The sequence below is a fragment of the Bactrocera neohumeralis genome, chromosome 3 (genome assembly GCF_024586455.1).
Source record: "Bactrocera neohumeralis isolate Rockhampton chromosome 3, APGP_CSIRO_Bneo_wtdbg2-racon-allhic-juicebox.fasta_v2, whole genome shotgun sequence".
Taxonomy (NCBI): domain Eukaryota; kingdom Metazoa; phylum Arthropoda; class Insecta; order Diptera; family Tephritidae; genus Bactrocera; species Bactrocera neohumeralis.
The window spans coordinates 71,160,995-71,183,299 of record NC_065920.1 but is presented as its reverse complement, the minus strand read 5'-3'; the positions used below and the strand labels follow the sequence as shown (position 1 = coordinate 71,183,299).

At 34.0% G+C, this 22,305-nt stretch overlaps 1 protein-coding gene across 2 annotated transcripts in view; it reads left to right on the top strand.

Annotated features, from left to right (window-relative positions):
• The window catches only part of LOC126753019 (WD repeat and FYVE domain-containing protein 3), a 52,858-nt gene extending 45,454 nt beyond the window's left edge, over positions 1-7,404 (top strand). For both annotated transcript variants that reach the window (XM_050464110.1, XM_050464111.1), the window contains exon 27: positions 569-7,404. In XM_050464110.1, the coding sequence (XP_050320067.1) occupies positions 569-734 (166 nt within the window). In that variant the 3' untranslated portion in view covers positions 735-7,404. The remainder of the gene's footprint in view (positions 1-568) is intronic.
• Positions 7,405-22,305: the final 14,901 nt, after the last annotated feature.

The following is a 22,305-nucleotide window of genomic DNA, read 5'->3' as shown; positions in this document are numbered from 1 at the left end:
TATCTTTTGAAATATTTTATATTTTCGGAATCATTCAGTAATTTGATAAATTGTATATATTTTTCTTTTGAAACATTTTATTGTTTGTATGTTTAAAAAAAAACTTTTCTGTATATTTTATTATGATTTTCAGAATTTTCTTTATATTTTTGAAAAATTCACATATTTGAAAAACTATAATTTTTGGAAACATTTCATATATTTGAAACATTGAAAAAGTTGATTTTTTGTGTTTTTGAGAAAAAAATTAAATTTTTAGAAATATTTTGTAGATATTAAGAATTTTTTAATATTTTGAAATTTTTTATATTTCCGGAATAATTCAGTATTTGTTAAATTGTATATATTTTTTGTAATTTTTTGTTATTTTTGAAACTATTTATTGTTTGTATTTTTTGAAAAAGAAATTATTCTGTAGAAATTATCGGTACATTTTAAAATATTTTTTATAATTTTCAGAATTTTATTATATATTTTTGATCATAGTTTTTTTCAATAATTGATTTTTAGAATTTTATTTATATTTTTAAAAATTTTGTATTCATATATTTCTCATATCTTCCAACAGATTCAATCTCTACGAGCGCAAGCACCACTGTCGCAACTGCGGTCAGGTCTTCTGCAACAAGTGCAGCCGCTTCGAGTCGGAAATCTCGCGCTTGCGCATACTCAAGCCAGTGCGTGTGTGTCAGGCCTGCTTTAGTCAATTACGCGCCAACTCAGTGGATAATTAAAAATTGTAAAACCAAATTGTTGTAAATTTAAGACAAACTGGCAAAAAATTAGCAGTAATTGTAACAACAATGGCTTTATAATTTATTTGGATTAATATTGTAATGGTATTATTGACAATATAATATTATTATTATTAACAATATAATAATATTATTATTAATATTAAAATTATGTAATATTATTATATATTATTATGCAATATTATACTCTTAGGCATATATTTCCAATTTTGCTCGATTTTTTTGTTAAAGATTTTTAAACTTAAATTTAAATTTGTATATATCTACTACTATATATAATTTTTGTAATTTTTATGCATGTATTTTTTAAGCTGTTTTCTATTTTGTATTTGTATTTGTATTTTAAAATCTCATACGACGATATTATTGTGTGTCACCATCAAACAACAAGGCTGTTTTATAATGCTATTTACAATAACATTTTATTTAGTTTAATTTCGCTAGCAAAGCAAACGCCAATGTCTAACACTTTAAGAGAAAAAACCAAAAAAAAAAATAATAATATTAAAAAAAAATCTCGAAAAAGTAGTAAAGAAACCTTTTACACACAACTCGTCCCGAAACTCTGCTATTTCTAATATTAAAGAAACTTTTTATACTTTTTATTTATTTATTACAACAACTACTGCTGAAATAGCATATTTTAAAAATGACTATAATTTATTATTTAAAGACAAAATGGCAAAATTGGTCAAACAACAAAAGATAAAATGAGAAAAAAATATTTAATAAAAACTTAATAAAAAAATTACTGAAAAAATAATTTCCAAGAAAAAAATTATAAGAAATTTTAATAAAAAAATAAATTTCCAAAAAAGAAATAATAAAAAGAAATTCTAAAAAAATTATTAAAAACAAATTACAAGAAAATTTTTTTCCAAAAAAAGAAATTATAAAAAATATTGTAAAAGCTTTATTGCCGCTTAAGCAAATAGCATACCAAATGTGTCTAGCAATAATAATAAAAACAGTAATAATATTTATAAGACAACAATGCGCTTGCTTGAAACCAAACAAAGAAACATATGCCACATGCCACTTAGCGAGAAGCATATTGAGTTGCAGCTAAAAAAGGGTAGAAAAAAATTAAAAATTAAAAATAAAAAATAAAATAAAATAAAAAAAATATAAATAAAATAAAAAATAAAAATAATTATAAATAAATTAAAAAAAAAAATAAAACTAAAATAAGAATAAAAAATTAATTCAAATAAAAACTAAAAACAAAAAAAATTAAAATAAATTAAAAAATAAATAAAAATAAAAACTTATATTGAAAAAAAATTAGATATGTATGTATATAAAAATATATATACATACATCAAAAAAGTATGAAAATATATATTGAAAAAATATATATATAGAAATATATTGAAAAAAAATTATATAAAATATGTATATTAAAAAAATATTAATATAAAATATATAAAAAATAAAAAATATCTAAAAAATAAAAATATCCAAAAATGTTAAAAAAAATACTGTAATTTATTGCATTGTACTTGTAAACTAATTGTAGTAGCAAATATTACGCGATCGCCTATCATTTCAGCCGCGCACTCTCACGTTCTCTATAAATATTTCCATAAATATATATACACACACACACTCACAAAAAAGGATAAATATGCGCCACTTCGCAATCAGAGCAAACACGCTAGCCACAAAGAGCGCATGTTATTGTTATTATTGTATTTATGCATATTACAAAGCAAACGCTAAATATTGTAATTGGAAATACTGTCAAAGCGCAAGCAAAAGACATAACCTCAAATTATTAAAAAAAGCAGCTAAAAATTTGTGTTAATGAATTGTCAACGCAAAGGACATAACCTCAATAAAATATTAAAAAAAAATTGTGTTGAAGCATTTTCAAAAAGAAAAAAATATGTACTGAAATAAATTGTGAAAATTATGCATGTATGTAATATTAATTGATGCGAGCACAATAATAAAAGCATAAAGTTATTAAAATAAAAATAAGAAAAAATAAAAAAAAATTTAAATAAAATGTAAATTTAAAAAAAATAAGAAATTAAATAAAATATTTAATAAATAAAAAAATTATTAAATAAAAAAAATTAAAAAAATAAAAAAGAGTTAAAAAAAATAAAAAAAATAAAAAATTAAATTAAAAAAAGAACATAAAAATAAAATTTAAAAAATAAAATAAAAAGCAAAAATAAAAAAATAATTGAAAAACCAAAATTACAAAACAAAATTATTAAGAACCACATATTGGCATGTATTCGTGCTTTAAAAAAAAATAATAACAAAAGTATTACGCAAAGAAAAGGCAACAAATTAAGACAAATTGTATTAGAAAATTTAGCGATAAAGGCAAAGACATGTTTATGCTTATAAAATTGCAAAATATATTAGAGAAATTAGTTGAAAAAAAACAAAAAAAATTTTAATTTTGTTGTTTTGCATTTGTGAGGAAAATTGCTATAAAAATTGTTGTTGGAATTTTCAGAAACCAAAAATATGAAATATGTATATTATGTCCGAGGGGGATTGCTTCGACGGAGGACATAGATTGAAGAATAAATTAAGAATTTTAAAATTATGAACAAAATATAACAATTTTTTTTTTTGCTCATGGTAGTATAGGACCGACTTTGGATAAATTTGTTTATGTTTATGAAACTAACAGTGGTTTTGTAACATTTGCTCTCGTTCCTTTTAAAATGTTTGTTGTCATTTTGCTTTACAAAAATCAGAAAACATGAGAAAAAAATGAAATAATTGTTTGTCAGTTTTGTTCTGAAAAAAAGAAGGATACACTGAAGTGAACAGACATACAAATATCGAAAACATACGTTATATTTGAATAAAACGCCTTAATGAGCTTTTCTTTTATAATTTTCCAGGCGAAAATCTTTTATTAAAGAATTAGCAGTAATCTGATCATTAGCAGTAGAGACGATCTCAACAACTTGATACCTTTTTTCCATCACTTTTAGATTATAGTTGAACCGCTGTCTCTGTTCCTATTTATAATTTCCAAAAATTTCAGAAAATGTTTCCAGATGCATACGGAGATTGTCTAAATTTATTCTACAAATTTGGTCTAAATTTTATTCTACAAATTTGGCTTCACTTTCCAGAACAGTCATAACCTTGATAAAATCTGTATCTATCATTAATTGCCGTATTTGAGGACCAACACTTCTCCACCTTTTAACTTTCTATACAAAGTTCGATTTTTTTTAGAACTGTATTCAATCACTGAGTTAATTTGGAGGAAGTAACTCAAATCAATCACTTCCATTGATAGATGGTACCAATTTCTGGGTATTGAGCGCCATCATTGCCAAAAATATTGATAAAATAATGGAAATCGTCAAGTTTGAGCGTCATATGAGCACTGCTTCGAGCTCAATATAGCAAAACAACCGTCTGAAACCATTTAAATAAGGTCGGATATAAAAAAGTTCAATGTAAGTCATACGAAATAACGTAAAAAAAAAACACATGAACCGAATTTCCATTCCATCTTGAAATCGGTGCTGAATCGAAATAAAATCGATTAATTTCTGAGGCGGATAGTTAGTTAAAAGTGGGTGTTTTACTACAACGGCAAGCGAAAAAAACGATGGTGGCCGAATCGTCGTGAGCCGGCGCAAACAGTGCCCGAGCTAGAATTAACAGTCAGGCAGGTTTTCCTATGTTTTTGGTGGGATTGATAGGTAATCATTTAGTGTAAGCTGCCATTATTGCCCATTTGTTATTTCGGAACTGTACTGTCAACAATTGAACCGCCTAAAGCTAGCAATCGCCGAGCAGTGGATAGCTTTGTCCAAAAGGGGAGGAATTGTCTTTCACTTACACAACGCCAGGTCACATACAACAATAGAGACTTACCCGTAGCTCCGGGAGTTTAGTTGAGAACTACTTATGTAACCAGTTTATAGTTCGGACCTTGAATCAAGTGATTACTATCTGCTTCTGACTGTGTTGAAGGATTTTCTTGCAAAAATATTCGCCACAAGAGAAGTTTGGAAAAATTAGTAACTGTTCTAGATTTTTGCCAATAAGAACGAGGGTTTTGAAGAGAATGACATTATGACATTATATTTCCACAGTTGTGAAATAAAATGTTGTATATTTGGCCTAAATCAAATCATACTAACTATGCTAAGTAAGCGCTTCAATTTATAGCAAAAATAATGGATTTCTTATTTATTAACCTTAACCTCACGTATTGTGACAAAAAAGTACGGGGAAATTGTAAATAAAATGCAACATATTTAATTATTCATCAACATTTATATTGTCACCTTCAAAGTAATCCCCACCATAAGCAATACATTTATGCCAACGAGTTTTCCAGTCCTCGAAACACTTTTCATAAGCTCTTTTTGGGTTGGCCTTCAGCTCCTTCAGCGAATTTTGTTTTATCTCTTCGATCGAACGAAAACGGGTGACATGGATCGTTAATTTCAGTTTGGGGAACAAGAAAAAATCACCGGGAGCCAAATCTGGTGAATACGTTGGTTGATCGATGGCATTCATTGCGTTTTTGGCTTTAAATTCGGTGTGGCTTTTGTGCCACAAATCCGCCCGCTTTCGACAGATGTTCTCACGCAAGCGACTCAATATGACCAAATAGAACTTCTTATTGACCGTCTGTCCCTACGGAACAAATTCATGATGCACCAAACCAGGAATTTTGAAAAAAGAAAAAATCAATGAGACGCATATTGATTTTAGAGCGGCTTTGGCGTGATTTTTTTGGTTTCATATTTTCCTATCCATTCCGATGATTGTTGACTTGCTTCCATGTAAAATTCATAAACCTATGTTCCTTCGGCAGTTGTGTTGCTCTCCATGAATGCTGGATCGGAATTCGCAAGATAAAGTATGCCCAAAGAGACCTGTTTACTGCACTCTTTTTGGAAAAAGTCAGTTTTATCGGGACGAATCGAGCAATATACCCAAAAAAAAACCTTTCGAACAAACTCACGAAAGATGTAAAGCTCTCTTGCCATCACTCTATCACTTTTCTGACGATTTTCAACTACTATATCTTTCACTTTTTTAATATTTTAATCAGTTGAAGAGGTCGAAGGTCGTCCAGTCTTATGAGATATGTCTTCAACGATCTCTCGACCGTCTTTGAAAACCTTCTACCACTTGTAGTCTTATGTTTTTGTTAAAACTGAATCACCGTAAGTCTTTTCCAACATTCGCTACGATTCCACACAGGAAATTTGGTTAGAAAAACAAATTTTTAGACAAATTCTTTGTTCGATATTTTTATCCATTGTAAAAATCGCAACGCACTATAGAGGTGGACCGACTTTGCTGTAAACAAATTGGTTGGCAGATCGCGCTCATATTTGGCATAATAGTTACGGGCAGTCTTACCAACTTAGCAAAATACATTTTATTAGCAAAATACATACAATTTAAAAAACATAATTTCAGAAACGTCCTAATATGAACTAAACTCAATACGTATATCTTTTCATTCCAAAGGAACGTTCCAATGAATTAAGTTTCTCACATGCTTATTCAGTTAGCAAGATTTTCTTAAAAAAAAAAAAACTTATATGCAAAAATATTATCAATGTAAGGAGCAGTAAATAAATTATTATCGAAAATTTGGAAGAAAAAAATAACTGTAGTACATTATATTGAAAATGTTGCGCCTGAAACGACAAATTATTTCAAAAACATAAGCAACTTTAGTTATTTCAGCAAAGGTAAACATTTGAGTTACGAGTGAGCCTCAGCTATTGCGGCCGAAATTTAGCAGCAAAATTACAAATGCGAAAAATGAAATAAAAAACTATAAAATGGCGTCTATTACAAAGCGGTTGGGTGCATAAACAAATATTATGGCAAATGCGAGGAAATTGTATGTAAATTTTGTGCAAGTTGACAAATAATAGTAAAAAATAATTAGAAATACCAAATATGCATTAGAAATATGGTTGGCAAAACAAAGTTAGAACAATAAGAAAAAAATTGAAAAATATATAAATTGTAAGAGCAAATATAAAAAATTTAAAAGAAATTAAAAGGAAAAATTTAAAAGAATTGAAAAAATATACATACATATATATAATAAAACAGAATATTAAATAAATAAGTGCAGTATGTTGATGAAATTTATTGAAAATTACAAAAGATGCAGCGTTCAAAGCTCAAGCACACGCTTACACACCGAACACGCAATGCACAAAGCTCACACATACAGGCAAATATTTGCATATGAGAAAACACATACACACATGCACTTATTTAAAATAAATTGTAGCAAAATTTATAAAATTCGCTAGTGGAACATTTTTGAAAATATATTTGGCTGATTGGGAAGTTGAGCAGTTAAAATAAAAATAAAAAATAATAAAACAAAAATAAAAATATTTAAACTTAAAAACTATTATAGTATGAACACTTGAGTTAAATAATAATTTAAAAAAAAATAAAACTCAGCATTTTTATGATATTTTTGAGAAAAATTGCATAAAAACAATTTTCAAACTTGGAACCAATGCAAAAATTTAAAACTAATTTCTGTTCAAAATCAGTGTTTTGAGCGAAACTGTACTTTCGACCACAACACTCACCTAATAGAATTACAAACTGAAGAACAAAAATAACAATCATTTTATTTGTTGCCTTTATTATTGCTGCAGTGCTGCAAACCAAACAAACGCATATAGAAGACCATTATCTTCTTCTTAAGGGATTACATGGGTTTACGGGTTTAAAAAAAAATCGATTTTTATTGTCTTATTAAATTCTAAAACACCTCTAGAATATTGTCACATATTTTCGAGTTGATCCGTGTAATAGTTTCGGAGATACAGCCTTGAGAACTTGTGCGCTCGAGGCTTAGCTAGGCTAAGTGCGCAGTCTTAAAACGCATTTTTCCAGAAACAGTGTTTTAGAAGTCGGTTGGATTCTCAAGAACTATTCAATCGATCTTTATGAAATTTTACAAAGGTCTTTGAGATAAAATTCTTATAGACTTAAACGAAGGATTTTTTCATTCGATTACAACTATTCGAAAAAAAATTCGCGGTATTTTCACTGAAATTTTCATATTTTTGTAAAAATATCTGTGAAAAAACAATTTTCAGTTTTTTTCACTTCGTCCAAGTTCTAAGGTTTCAACTGAAACACGTATTTTTTAATTTTAGATGATCCTGTAAGCTATCCTGCCAACGCGGGCGCATCTTTTTTGGGAAGGGGCATCGGAAATGGCGTCCCAAAGACGAGTTTAAAATATTTTTCCAAAATTTCAGAGCTTCATTGCTAATAATGTATATTTGTAACAATAAAAAATTCGAATAAAATATTTAATTTTTTATATGAAAAAAAAATTGCTGAAAAAGGCTGGTTTTTACTAGAGGAAACCCTATAACGCTTAACCCCACTTTTTCCAAGTAATCTTTAGTTGCAATGATATATTCAAAGCATTAAACAAGCAAGCTAGTTTAAAAAATATTTGCCAAGACATTCTGAAATCTGTTACAACTAAAAAAAACTAAAATAGTAGATAATAAAAACAGAAAAACTAAAAATAATAATAATAAAAATTAATAAAATATAACTCCTAACAATTATGACCATAAAGAGCACAGCCATTTGCCAGAATATATATCTAACTGTAAGCAAATAATAAAAAATATATGTAAAATAAAAATGAATTAATAAAATTAGTGCGTAAAGGAATATTGCAAATATACATACATATTATATGTTTATGTAACATAAGTCAATAAATAAAGAAACAATTGTTAAAACACTCATATTTTTCTTTATTTTCATAGACAAAGCTTACACAATTATAGTTTATAACACCGCGACAGTCGTTATTCCTTTCGCTGTTTGGCGCCAATTAGATATTCCAAGTACAGCCAGGTCCTTCTCCATTCTCCACCTCTCCCCAACGGAGTGGGAAAGTCTTCCTCTTCTTCTGCTTCCAACGGCGGGTACTGCGTCGAATATCCTCAGAGCTGGAGTGCTTTCATCCATTCGGATGACATGACCTAGACAGCTCATTTAATTTGCTGAACTATGTCAATGTCGTCGTATATCTCCTACAGCTCATCGTTCCATCGATCATAAGTCTTCCGCAGAACCTTTCTCTCTATAACTCGTAACGCCGACTCATCAGTTATAGTCATCGTCCATGCCTCTGCACCATTTAACAAGACGGGAATGATGAGTGACTTGTAGAATTCGGCCTTTGTTCGTCGAGAGAGGACTTTTTTGCTCAATTGCCTACACAGTCTGAATTATCATCTGTTGGCAAGAGTTATTCTGGTTTGGATTTCGAGGCTGACATTGTGTTTGGTGGAAGCGTTATTGACGTGGAAGCGACGACTTTTGCACAATGATGTCAATTTCATCAGCGTATGCCGGAAGTCGTGAACTGCTTGATCCATATGTAAAAGAATCGTTTCTATTCACTCCGAAGTGAATGACGCCCAGAGAACTGTCCTCATTTCGTGAACTTGCCCTCGTTCCATCCTCTGTTAAACCCATTTGTTTAAAATGCGAAAAAATATTTTGGCACAGCATGATAAGTGTGTGCCAAAATTTAATTTGTCTAGATTTTGTCAAATGTTTAATTCTCGTTCCCTCAACAGTCGGATTTAAGTATTTTAACAAAAACAACAACAACACAAAGCCTTCTCAGTGAACAAACTCTGATCAGCTTCCATTTGGTTCAAACTGTTAATAAGTAGTGAAGTCCCCTTGTTTAGATTGACTAACGTAATCCGGTAGATATCCTGGAGAGACTCATGTTATGTTGTGCAGTTTCCAACATTTCCACTGAGACCAGGCACCTAAACAGGTCTAATATAGATGTAACTTAAGGCTGATCCTACAAAGATCATACATTTCTACACTAACATTGCACGCATTGCCAGAAAGCTCATGGTCTGTATTGTGGCTTAACTATCATATGTAGTGAATGCGTACTTCCCTGAAAGCAGCTACACCTCGGAGCAGTACAACTGCTAATGACTTGGTGGATCGCTCTTCTGCTTGAAAAATACTCCATTGGTCTGACAGTCTAATGAAATATTTGATTGAGCGCTGTCTACAAAAGAATCCACCTCCTTTCTTCCACTTAAGCTTCGATCTATCCGTGAAAAAGCTAACTGCGCCTGTCTCTCCTACCCACATATCTCTTAGAGTATCTGCGGACAGAGAAAAAGTCACGTAGTAGGTTTCGCGGCGCAGTGGTTCAAGTTGTCAGGAATGGTGGGATCTTTAATGTGTCCAGTTTCTCGGAGTCTGATAGCAGCCTTCGCAGCAATGTATCTGCCGGCTATATCCACGGGTGCTATATGTAGAATAGCATTAAGTGCCATCGTTGGTGCTGTACGTAGTGCATCATTGATGCCAACGAGAACTGACCGTTGAATACGTATTAGCTGTTTAATGATTGCGGCTTTACCGACCGCCCTCCATACGAAAAATACACCATCGAACGGTATTGGCTTAACTACGGTTTTGCAAAGTCAAAACAACTTTTGGTGAGATAACCCACCGCTCTCCTCAGCATTCGCCTTCCATGATAGCTTTCTAATGGGTGATCTAAGTAAAGGTACCTTTTTCAATAGCCTTTTTTTGACCGATCACGCGTGAGTTCTGTCAAGCTGTCATGTTATTTTTGTTCAGTATTGTTTGCCATTTCATCATGGAAAGACTTTTCGAGCCAAATTTTATCCAGCCATGAGACCCATTTCTGGCTCAATGGGTATGTAAACAAGCAAAATTGCCGCATTTGGGACGAAGAGCAACCTGAAGAGATTCAAGAGCTGCCATTTCATTCAGAAAAAACAAAGGTTTGGTGTGGTTTGTGGGCCAACTATTTGATGCCTGAAATTGAAGCTGGTGATCTCGGCGAAATTTGGTTTGAAAAGACAGCGCTACTTGCAATATATCGCATCAATCAATGGATTTTTTGAGAGAACACTTCGGTGAGGAGATAATTTCACGTTTTGGGCCGGTCGATTGGCCATCAAGATCGTATGGGATATATAAAGTCTAAAGTCTATGCGGGCAATCCCGCTTTGAGGCTTTGGAACTAAACATTAGGCGTATCATTTGCCAGTTATTAGTCGAAATGCTCGAACGAGTTATCGAAAATTGGTATCAACGGATGAACCATCTGAAACGTAGCCCTGGCCAACATTTGACAGATATAATCTTTAAAAAATAAATGCCAAAGAATGTTCTTTCGAATGATAATAAACATTCCCCATTAAATTTGAAGTGTCTTGTTGTTCTAAATATTTTCTGTCCTATATTTATTGGCACATTCCTTCACATGTCTCTGGAAAAAAAACTATTTCAATGGCGATAAGAAAAAATAAAGCAAAAATATTAACAGTAAATTTAACAATGCGATAATCGGATAAAGTATGCCGTTCCGACACTCGCCCTCGCTATTTCCATTCTCTTAAATATGCTCGACTTAACACTTTTACTATTCATAAAGGCATAATATAGAAAAATAAAAGGATAATAAAGAAAAATAAAGAGATAATAAAGCAAAGAAATGTAACAATGAAAAATATACCCAACAATTTCGCTTCCAGTTTTTGTTTCTACTTTTTTCTGGACTTAAAGAGAATGGTTAGAAAAATATAAATCTAAAATATAAAAGAAAACAAGAAAAAACGTTATCTTCGGTTTCACCGCAGCTATAATATACCTTTCACAAATACAAAAAGTTCCATAGAAAAAGTTAGTTTTGATTGACCAGTTTGTGCGGTAGCTATATACCATAGTGATCCGATTTCGGCCGTTCCAACAAGGGACTAGTTCGCGTATGAACATGAATGAATCACTTATACTATAGGTTCGGTTAGGTTAGGTTAGATGGCTGATCGATGATCGCACGTGGTCTGGTATATGTAGTCCTTTATAAAGCCATGGAAAATAAGAATCTTGTGTACGGACTTGTAGTTTAGCAAAACGCTTAGTTGCTAATACAAATTTGCATTGGCGCTCAATTTCAACTCCCGCCAATTCGGTGGGATCTGATGGTATGTGCTCCCAAGTGTTTAACTCATGAGCTCCCAAATACGGCAAAGTCAAGAAGGAAGTGTTGAATTGTTTCCACCTCATTTTCTTCCAATCAACTTCTGCAAACGGCGTCTGGTAAGATACCCAACTTAATAGCATTACTGAGGGAAAAGAGATCACTAGATCTCCTGCGATTGCGTTTTGCGACAGCTCATGTACCAGTGGTGGCCCAGCGCTGACAAGCTTTCGCGAGGCACAGCTGTTCAGTAGTAGAACGCAAGAGGAAATGGGAGCACCGAACTGGTCTCATTCTACCGGTAGCGGTTCTAGGTTGCCATTTCTTGCTAGCTCAGCAGCTTTACAGTTGCCTGCGATTCCACTGTGGCCCGGCACTCATACCAGTCTTATCCCAAAGACACTCGATGCTATTGATGGCGAGGTTAGGCACTCCTCGACCAACCCTGTCCGCACTGTAAGTGAGTTCAAGGCCAGTATCGCCGCTCTCCTATTTGAGTGAATGGTCACTTCTCTAAAGGAGGCTGCACTCCGGAGCAGCGGATCTACTGCTACCTTACTGCTACCTTATACTCGTACTATATATACGTTTTCTTCTGGGTCTTATAAACTTCGTGACAAATCTAATATATCCTATTCAGGGTATAAATATATAGATATTTGTACGTGTAGGTCCATACTTGAATTACTTTGAGTGCGAATGACGAATAGCCAAAGGGTTTGGCAGCGCAAATCAGCTATAGAAAACGACATAAGATGTTGCATTACTCTTCTATGAATGTGTATATGTGTGCCTCCTCTGTGTATATGTTTGTATGTGCCTAACCCGTGTTTGTCTGCTTGTGTTCGTGTGGTTAAAGGATTAGCAAAGACAAGTATCCTTGGGCGCAATTGTACAGCTCGCTGACCGCACTCCGACCACCTTACTGCTGCTTTTGTTGCTATTGTTACTGCAGCATACATAGACATAAAGAAATTGTAGAATATGACATTGTGATGCCTGCGGAAGCCTTACGCCATGTCTGCCAAGACATTTTGATGTCGCAATGATGTGTGGGCTTATGTCTTCAACGAGATGTCTTGGACATTTAAATAAAATATTATTAATATATGACACATGTTATGTGATATCACACACATATACATACATACATACCCATCCATGAAAACTCGCTTGTGCTGCGGTCACATTGGCTGGCAGCCTTCGATTTTGCATGCCAGCGAGCTTTTGTTAAGGTCTTCAACATTATTTTTATAGACAATCGTTGATGTATGTATGTATGTGTGTGTATTTCCGTTGTCATGTGCGCAAAGCACCTTACGTTACATACATTATTGCTCTAAGTAGACATAAATATTTTTAGTATTACTTATCGCTCATGTTTGATGTGCAGCAATATCGTTTTCGTATTATTTATTTATACTTTTGCGAATTTTACTCCTTTTTTGCATTGGAAAAAGGACATGGCTAAGACGTTTGTGGTATTTACCGTTAGCCGTTGCGAAGGTTTTCTTACATTGCATAAGTTGTTCTTCAGCTGCTAATTTATGCAACACACATATTAAATATACATAAATACATATGTATAAGATGTTGCAAGGGAATTTTATTATTAGACGGACGACAACTGCTTGTCCCTAAGCGGTTCTCACACTTGAACTATTCTTGAGATGAAAGTAATAAAATATTTAAATTGTATCCATATAAAGGCATATACTCGTTTAATTGTGGGTATATACCACCTGATCAAATTTGATCCGGATTGACAAAAAATATATTTTCATGTAATTAAAAAGAAATCTTTATTCTTCTTCGTCTTAATTGTCGCAGACACCGTTTACGCAGTTATACAACAACGCGCCAGTCGTTCTTCTTTTCGTTGTTTGGCGACAATTAAAGATTCCAAGTCTAGCCAGGTCCTTCTCCACTTGTTCTCCCGTACAGCTCATCCTTTCATGACTGCGGGTATTCGCTGTTGCCAATGCGTAAAGAACCATAAATCTTTCGCAGAATCTTTTTCTCGAAAACTCACCCATGCCTCTGCACTATATAGCAAAACGACGGTGGTTAGTTACTTGAAGAATTTCCTCGAGAGAGTACTTTACTTCTCAATTGCCTACTTAATCCGAAGCAACACCTTGGATTTTGAGACTGACATTGTTGTTGGTGTTAACACTGGTTCGAAGACAGGCGAAATTATCCACGATTTCGAAGTTATGACTGTCAACAGTGACGTGGCTGCCAAGTCGCGAATGCGACGACTGTTTGTTTGATGAGCAAGTTTCTTTTTTTTTTACAAATCTACTATATATTTGTAACGCCATATACTTGGATTTAGCCAAGTTCAACTTGTTGCAATCGTAGGAATTCTTACTGGACATTGTGCAATAGTAAAAACCAAATATCAATTTGCTTTGCTTTCTTATCTATTAGCAGAACTAACAGCGCTATTGTTCAGGCCAATTATATCGATGTCATCGGCGTCCGCCAGCAGTTGTACACTCTTATAGAAGATTTTGGTACTTTCTCTATTTAGTTCTGCAGCTCGAATTATTTTCTCCAAAAGTAGGTTGAAGAAATCACACGAAAAGGGGTCGCCTTATATAAAACCTCATTTGGTATCGAACGGCTTAGACTGGTCCTTCTCGATCCTGATGGAGCTTTTGGTATTGCTCAATAGCCGTACACAGTCGCATTAGTTTTGCGAGGATATCAAATTCAGACATAGGGACATAAAGGCAGCTTCTTTCCGCGCTGTCAAAAGCAGCTTTAAAATCGACGAAGAGGTGATGTATGTCGATCCTCTTTTCACGGGTCTTTTGCAAGGTTTGGCGAATATTGAATATCTAGTCAGTTTGTTGATTTTCCTGGCCTGTAGCCACACTGATAAGGTCCAAACAGTTTGTTGACGATGGGTTTCAGTAGGTCATACTGTTTTTTCGATGGAACCTTATATGCGATGTTTAGGACACATATCTCACATTGGCGCAGATTGTGCAGTCTCCTTTTTTGTGGATTCGACAGAGCACACTTAAATTCCAATCGTCGGACATGCTTTCGTCCGACCATATTCTACAAAGAAGCTAATGAAAGCTGCTTATCAGTTCTTCGCCGCCATGTTTGAATAGCTCGGCCGGCAATCCATTGGCCTCTGAAGCGTTGTTGTTCTTCAGACGGGTAATTACTAGTCGAACATATTCATGGTCGGGTAATGGAACGCCCGCTTCATCGTCATCAATTGGGAAATCGGGCTCACCACCTCATGGTGTTCAGCGGCAGGGCATAAATTATGTTCCCTTCATAATTTACTCTGGGCATAAGTCGCTAGATCACCTCTGGAGCTCTACAAGAGTATGCTACCGTCTTGAAACCTTCTGGGATATATATTTAATGACTATTTAAATTTTCCCTATATGTTTGACCGAACTTCTCCTCTTATTTTTTATGTTATTTTGTTGTTGCCGACAAATGGAAGGCACTGAAAGTTTTAAGACTACTCCAAACGGCTAATAGATTTCAACAACATGTTCATATAATTTTTTTTTCTAGGAAAGGTTATGCCTAAAATAGCCCATTATCCGGTTATTATGTCTTTTTCAGTATATCCTTGAATAATTAAGTTTGTAACTACGTATTTCTTGTCAGTCCCGGTATGCACCCGGTGTCTAGTTGGTTTCTACTTTTAGCGATTTGAATCTAGTTTATATGATCGGCACGCCTACTGATAGTATTCGAATGACTACTTTGGAAACAGTATTTCTGCTCAGAGTTACTGGTTTCACCAAAATATTCGAATAGCTCGGAACATTGCTTGGTCTAAATGCTACAATTTTATAAACTAGATGTAATAAACTCTTCAATAGGGTGCCTATTCAGACGAGAATCTTCGTCCAATACTATATTTTTCGACGGCGGAGATGGGTATTTCTATATGTATTGTATTTTGTTTAGGAAAAAGACAATTACTAAGCTGATAGAAGGAGCATAGAATTAATTGAAACTACTGCATTGAGTTGGCTTTGAATTAACAGATATCCCGACACGTTTTTGCTGCTGCTCGGTTACAACGAACCATGAGAACAGATTGATAAAGTCATCGAAGTCTTGTTTCATCGCCCATCCGCCTTTGCTAACAATAATAACACAGAAGAAATTAAAGAAACAGTGGTTGAAAATGATCCAGTTGGCATCAGCGAAATACCAGAGTATCTCAACACATCTTATGAATCAACTGAACGCATTTTGCATAATGTTTTGGTTAATTTTTTGGGTATGAAGGATGTCGTACCAAAAGAGCTTAACCTTCTGCAAAAACGACTTCGAGTAGAGGCCGCAAAAGAGCTGTTTCACAACGTTGTTGAGGACTTCATATTCATTAAATGCATTATTACTGGTGAAGAAGAGTGGTTTTATGAATATGAAGTCGGAACTGACCAACAAAATAGTGAATGGTATGCACCCCTAAAATAAGCTACAACCGAAGGAAAGAGAGTTCGCTTAAAGCCTTGTAAGCCATCCTGGTCAAGGTTTATAACAAGTGAATGGAAAATTGGAGATTTTGAAGGCGTTAACAAAGATTGTATTAGATTCGTGAAATTGTAAGTTTTTGTCAGTCCGGTTCAAATTTGATAACTAGACGAATCCCGAAATTATATTTTAATTGGAGATTTTGAAGGCGTTAATAAAGATTGTATTAATTGAAATTTTAAGTTTTTGTATTTGATTTCCCGAAATTAATTGGAGATTTTGAAGGCGTTAATAAAGATTTGTATTAAATTCGTGAAATTGTAAGTTATTTTTCAGTCCGGTTCATATTTGATCACTAGACGAATCCCGAAATTATATTTTAATTTGAGATTATGAAGGCGTTAATTAAGATTTGTATTAAATTTGTGAAATTGTAAGTTTTTGTCAGTCCGGTTCAAATTTGATCACATGACAATTTCCGAAATCACACATTAACTGTAACTACACTACTCATAAACAGTATTACACACATAATATTAGTATATATATATATTTACACACATACACATACATTGAAGGTGTAGTACATGCAACGCACGATTAAGTGTGGCATCGCGACAGGACACGCCATGTCAATAAATCCTATTTTCAATTTACACCAAATGAAAGTATACCCCCATATACCAACTTAAACACCTTTACATGGATACACGCGCACTATACACACACACACATGGATATAAACGAATATGCCAAGAGCTTGCAACAGACAGACAGACAAACTCATCAAGCAACTGTGCAAATGCGCCGGCATAACGGTGAAAGCCGTGCACGGAGCGGCGATAAACTGAGACCATTTCAACAACCGACATGGTAGCAACAACAACAATAAGAGCAATAGCGAAGACAGAGGAAAAAAAAGTTACGTGCAACTTTCCAGCTTCCGTTGGCAATCAATTTTACGGGTCTAGTACGCTTTGGCGAGCAAACAAAGCGGTAAGCACATATTTACAACTACACACACACACACCGACTTAGAGACATATACAGGCCAGCGCTGAGTGGCGCTAAAGTAAACCACTTCCTTCGACGCGCGCTGAATTTGTTGCACTTTCCATGTTGCAAGTATGATATGTGTATATATGTATATGTGCAAGTAGTGTATGAGTGTTTGTGTGTAGCAGCAAGTACTTACTATATACAGGTCCGCGCGTCCGCCACTCAAGCAGCGAAGCACGAAGGTCTGGCGACGCTGAGGGTGGTTAAGTGTGATTGCATTGGCGGCGTCGTGGCGTTGCCGAAACACGTGGTCCAGCTCACATGAAGGTATTAACGCGTAACATCATCAATGCATGATTAACCTGACATGAAAAAAACAAACGAGCGCACAAGCCAAGCGGGCAACAGGGGCAAAGATGAGCATGTAGACATGCAAAGAGGCGGTTAACTGGAGGAAGACACAAAAAACCCCAAAAAAAAATCGAGTGGATGAATACGGCTTAGAAGGTTGGACATGAGCATAAATGCACGGGTTAGCTGTAAGGACTCTATATACTTATGCCTATATATACATGTGTGTGTGTCCAGCTTTCATGCCACACCGCCAACTCTTCAATGGCATCCTTCAGGTCATTTCGCGCACCTTTACAACACTTTCATTTATGCTCCCACATCTACACTTTTGCTGCTTGCCACACTAATTTCTTGCTCTTCGCACTCACGCTTTCCTCTTACCGCCGCTTCTGCGGTTCCTGCGTTCGCTTAGGTCAATCGTCTCACTTGACGCCACTTCGGTGTAAGTAGATTCTTACATGTGTGGCTTCGCGTTTTTCGGCCATCAAGCCAAATGTTATCCAAGCTTCTCCAGCAACTTTTTGCCCTTTGCATGCATACCGTCAACACCCACACACACACAAGTTCTTCTTTACCTTCGCTTTCGTCTCTAACAGTAACAATACTTCCACCGACTTCTTGCCCACGCTCAGCGCTGCGGCTTTTCGTTGGCCTCGAATTGCCTTGTACTTGACTAATCCATGCATATTCACCGTTACAGTATTACTCGAACTTTCGTTGGCGACAGCGTGGAGTTGCAGCTTCGATTTTCATGCCGCTCGTAGGTAGTTCGTCTTTAGTACATGGTCGTGTGGTAGTGAAAATGACCGTCTGTCGTCAGATACCTTGTGTGCGTGTGTCCATGGTATTGTCTTTGGTTTTGTAATTTCCTGACCGTAACGGATTTTTATTGCCTTTTGCCCAAGCTGTGTCTGCGGCATTCGACGAACTTTACAACGGAAAGTCACGAAATTTCAGTACATTTTTGTATACCAAGTGTAGAGAGGAGGCGACGGAGCATCTAAAGAAGTTGGCGCGAATAGTACACTAACAAGATGGTCTTAGAAGCGGCGTAAAACTAAGAGAGATGACGGTTTTTTTGTTGAGTTACGTTGGTCCTAATATCATTTAGATATGCTGACAAGGTCGGCCATTTTGAATGTTTAATTAATTTTTGACAGCTTTTTTGCTTGGACGTATTTTGGTTTTCGAGCCAAAATTGCTCACTTTTGACAAAAACGGCGTCGCATTGACATTGCTCAGGAGATGTTGGACTCAGTCCGCGACGATCTGGATCTGCTCTAATTGGTGATGAATCGTGGGTATATGATTATGATGTGGAAACCAAAGCTCAAGCATTCCAATGGAAGCATGCAAAGCATGAGCAAAGACCGACAATAGCGCGCCAAGTTAGGTCGAATGTGAAGGTTTTGCTAATCCTATCAATTAAAAATATTACCTGCTCAATTTGCACGAAGCGATCCGCCAGAAACGTCCGTATTGTGGAAGAACAAAACTCTATTAGTGCGGCAGCCACCGTAATTTAAGGACCAGGCTGCTTATGACTTCTTTTGTTCGCAAAATTGAAGAAGAACTGACCCTAAACAACCAAACGTAATATTGGACACTTCCTATTTTTTATTGGCGATACCGCTTACGTGATTATACCTGAGCTTACAACAACGCGCCAGTCGTTTTTCCTTTTTACTTTTTGGCGCAAATTGGAGATTTCAAGTGTAGCCAGGTCCTTCTCCAACTGGTCTTTCTATCAGAGTGGAGGTCTCAGCGCCAGAAAGTTTTCATCCATTCAGACGACATGACCTACTCAGCGTATCCGCTGTCCCTTAATTCGCTGAGATATGCCAATGTCATCGTATACCTCGTACAGCTCATCGTTCCATCGAATGCGATATTTGCCGTTGTCAGTACGCAAAGGACCATAAATCTTCTGCAGAACGATTCGACTCATCAGATGTTGTCATCGTTCATGCCTCTGCACCATATAGCAGGAGGGAGATGTTGAGTGACTTGTAGAGTTTGGTCTTTGTTTGTCGATAGAGGATTTTACTTCTCAATTTCCTACTCAATCCAAAGTAGCACTTGTTGGCAAGAGTTATTCTGCGTTGCATTGCGAGACTGACGTTGTTGTTGCTGTTAATGTTGGTTCCAAGATAGACGAAATTATCTACGACTTCAAAGTTTCGACTGTCAAGTTATGACGTGGAAGCCATGCCGCGACCCTGATTTGATGACAGTAAATATTTCGTCTTGCCCTCGCTTCTTTGTCCAAGCTGAAGGAAGCAGAACTAACGGCGCGGTTAATGAGGCCGATTACTTGTATATCTATATCATCGACGTACGCCAGCAGCTGTACACTCGTTTAGAAGATTATACCTTCATCATATCATACTTATTAGAAAATTATTATTATTAAATCTCCTCCTACTACAACCTAGGTACCAAAAAATTCACTTCTATATACCGATTTCCTAAGAATTGAAGTCATAGTATTTCAATATACGAAAAATGAAGCCTTAAACAACGAATTAATTGGAGTTATGAAATGTAATATCGGATATAGGCATGTCTGGGTTTTATAAATACATCAACGAATATTATGTTGATATTGGTAAACAGTATATGGTCAAAATTGGTACAAGTGTACCACTGTAACTAGTGAACAACAAAATATAGGGGACTTTTCGGAGTTGCTAAGACATAAATACAAGTAATGTGCGTATAAGTTGGTTGTAAAATAAGTTCTTGATGCTTGAAATTATTTTTAAATTTTTGGAAGAAAATACCTTGCAATTATATTTTCTGATTTCTCTTTTGTTGTACTTAGAATCGCTACGCGCATTGAGGGCTATACCGAAAATTGACTTTTAGAACTGTTTCGAGGATTGGAAAAAACGTTGGCATAAGTGTATTGGGGTCAAGAAGATTACTGTGACGAGAACGACATAGAATTTTGAAGAATAGATTAAGAATTTTCAAATTATAATCAAAGTCTTACTGTCTTTTGCTCATATATGAGATATGATTTATAGAGTCTTCTACGTTTCCTTCTAGTATACTTTGTATATGGTTCAGGGTTAGAAAACATAGTTGAAGGCGAAACTGGTTTAACTATGAGTTAATAGAAATAATTAGTCTGTACTTACCCCTTTTTCTCATGAATCTTTGTTTATTTCCTTTGAAAAATTTATAACTCTGCTGTTATTGGCAGAATTCGACCTCTAAACTGTATTCCATTAAAGCCAAATTAAAAACTAAAATGAAAAAAGGAAAGCAAAATATAATTTAACATATATAAAAACATAATAATAAAAAAAAAAATAATAATAATTTTATACCATGAAAAAATAGGTTAATAGATCAGAAAAATATTATTAAAAGAATTTAAGCCTTGAAAAGAATGAATGAATGAAAAATAAAATAAAAAAGTGTAACTGTGTTATAAAAATATATAAAATATAATAAAAGTGTAAAAATATATAATATATTTTTATAGAAGAGGTTGAGAGACAAAAATATAGTTGTAAATGTACATTGTAAAAAATTTAAATATTCATATAAAAGTAGGCCAAATAATTAATAACAGTATAAACAGAAACTTTTATAATATTAACAAAAAAATTATTTTTGTTAAATTTGATAATAACAATTTTTATATAATAATTATTTTATTTTAAATGATAATAAATAGGTTACATATCACGTCAAATTCTTTGTAAATAAAATTGTCTCACTTCATTTTGTTTAAGCATATCTTTTATTTTTATTTGAATTAAATTGACTGACGATTAAACAACTTTATTTTTTATATCGATTAAATGTGTATTATATAATTAGTTTCTAATAATTAATAATATTATGTCTAAATTTAGCTTAAAAATAATTGAGTTGCCCTAGCAAGTAGCTTCGGTAAATAATATATTTTTCGGAAATACATTTACTATGAGATAACTTTTTGATTATATATTTTTCTAAGGATACTTTCATTTTCACATTAACTTTTATTTTAATTATTGAATTTACAGCACAAAGTTTTTTTATATTATATATATATTTATTATTGCTAATATTATATTTAATATAATATTATTATATTATAATATATTATATACTCTACATATATACTATTTTCAAGCGATTGGGAAGTCGTCCCAAATTATTTATTTTATTTTACAATCTTAACCTGTAGTTCTGTTACTCATATCATAATGGATATGTTGTTGATCATAATCTTTTAACATTACTTTGCTTAGTTCAGACAAGGGATAATGGGACGCCCAACTTATTCCAAATTTCCGTTCAGTCATTCCAATTGCAAAACGTCAAAACCTACCCAATACAGTCAACTGTCAAAGTTCGGTAGGTGAGCGGCTCTCACATTTCCAGTGACAGGAGAGTTGGGGATCTCTTTATCTCTGATTCAGACCAATTGAATAAAGGTTAGACTATGAACACTGATGCTCGGAGCGAATTAAAGATTGAAAGAGAGGAGGAGAGACTAGCCTAAAGGTACATAGAGAAGAAGACCAAGAGGGAGAGAGAAAAAAAATAAATTGGTAGAGTTTTTATCCACTTTCCATAAATTTGAAGTACTGACTCTGAATTTCATATATTCTACTCGTACTAATAGTTTTTCAGAAATAAATTTGGCATAGTAAATATATTAGGGTGGGTTCAAAAATGCATATTTGTTTGCTTTGTATTCAGAAA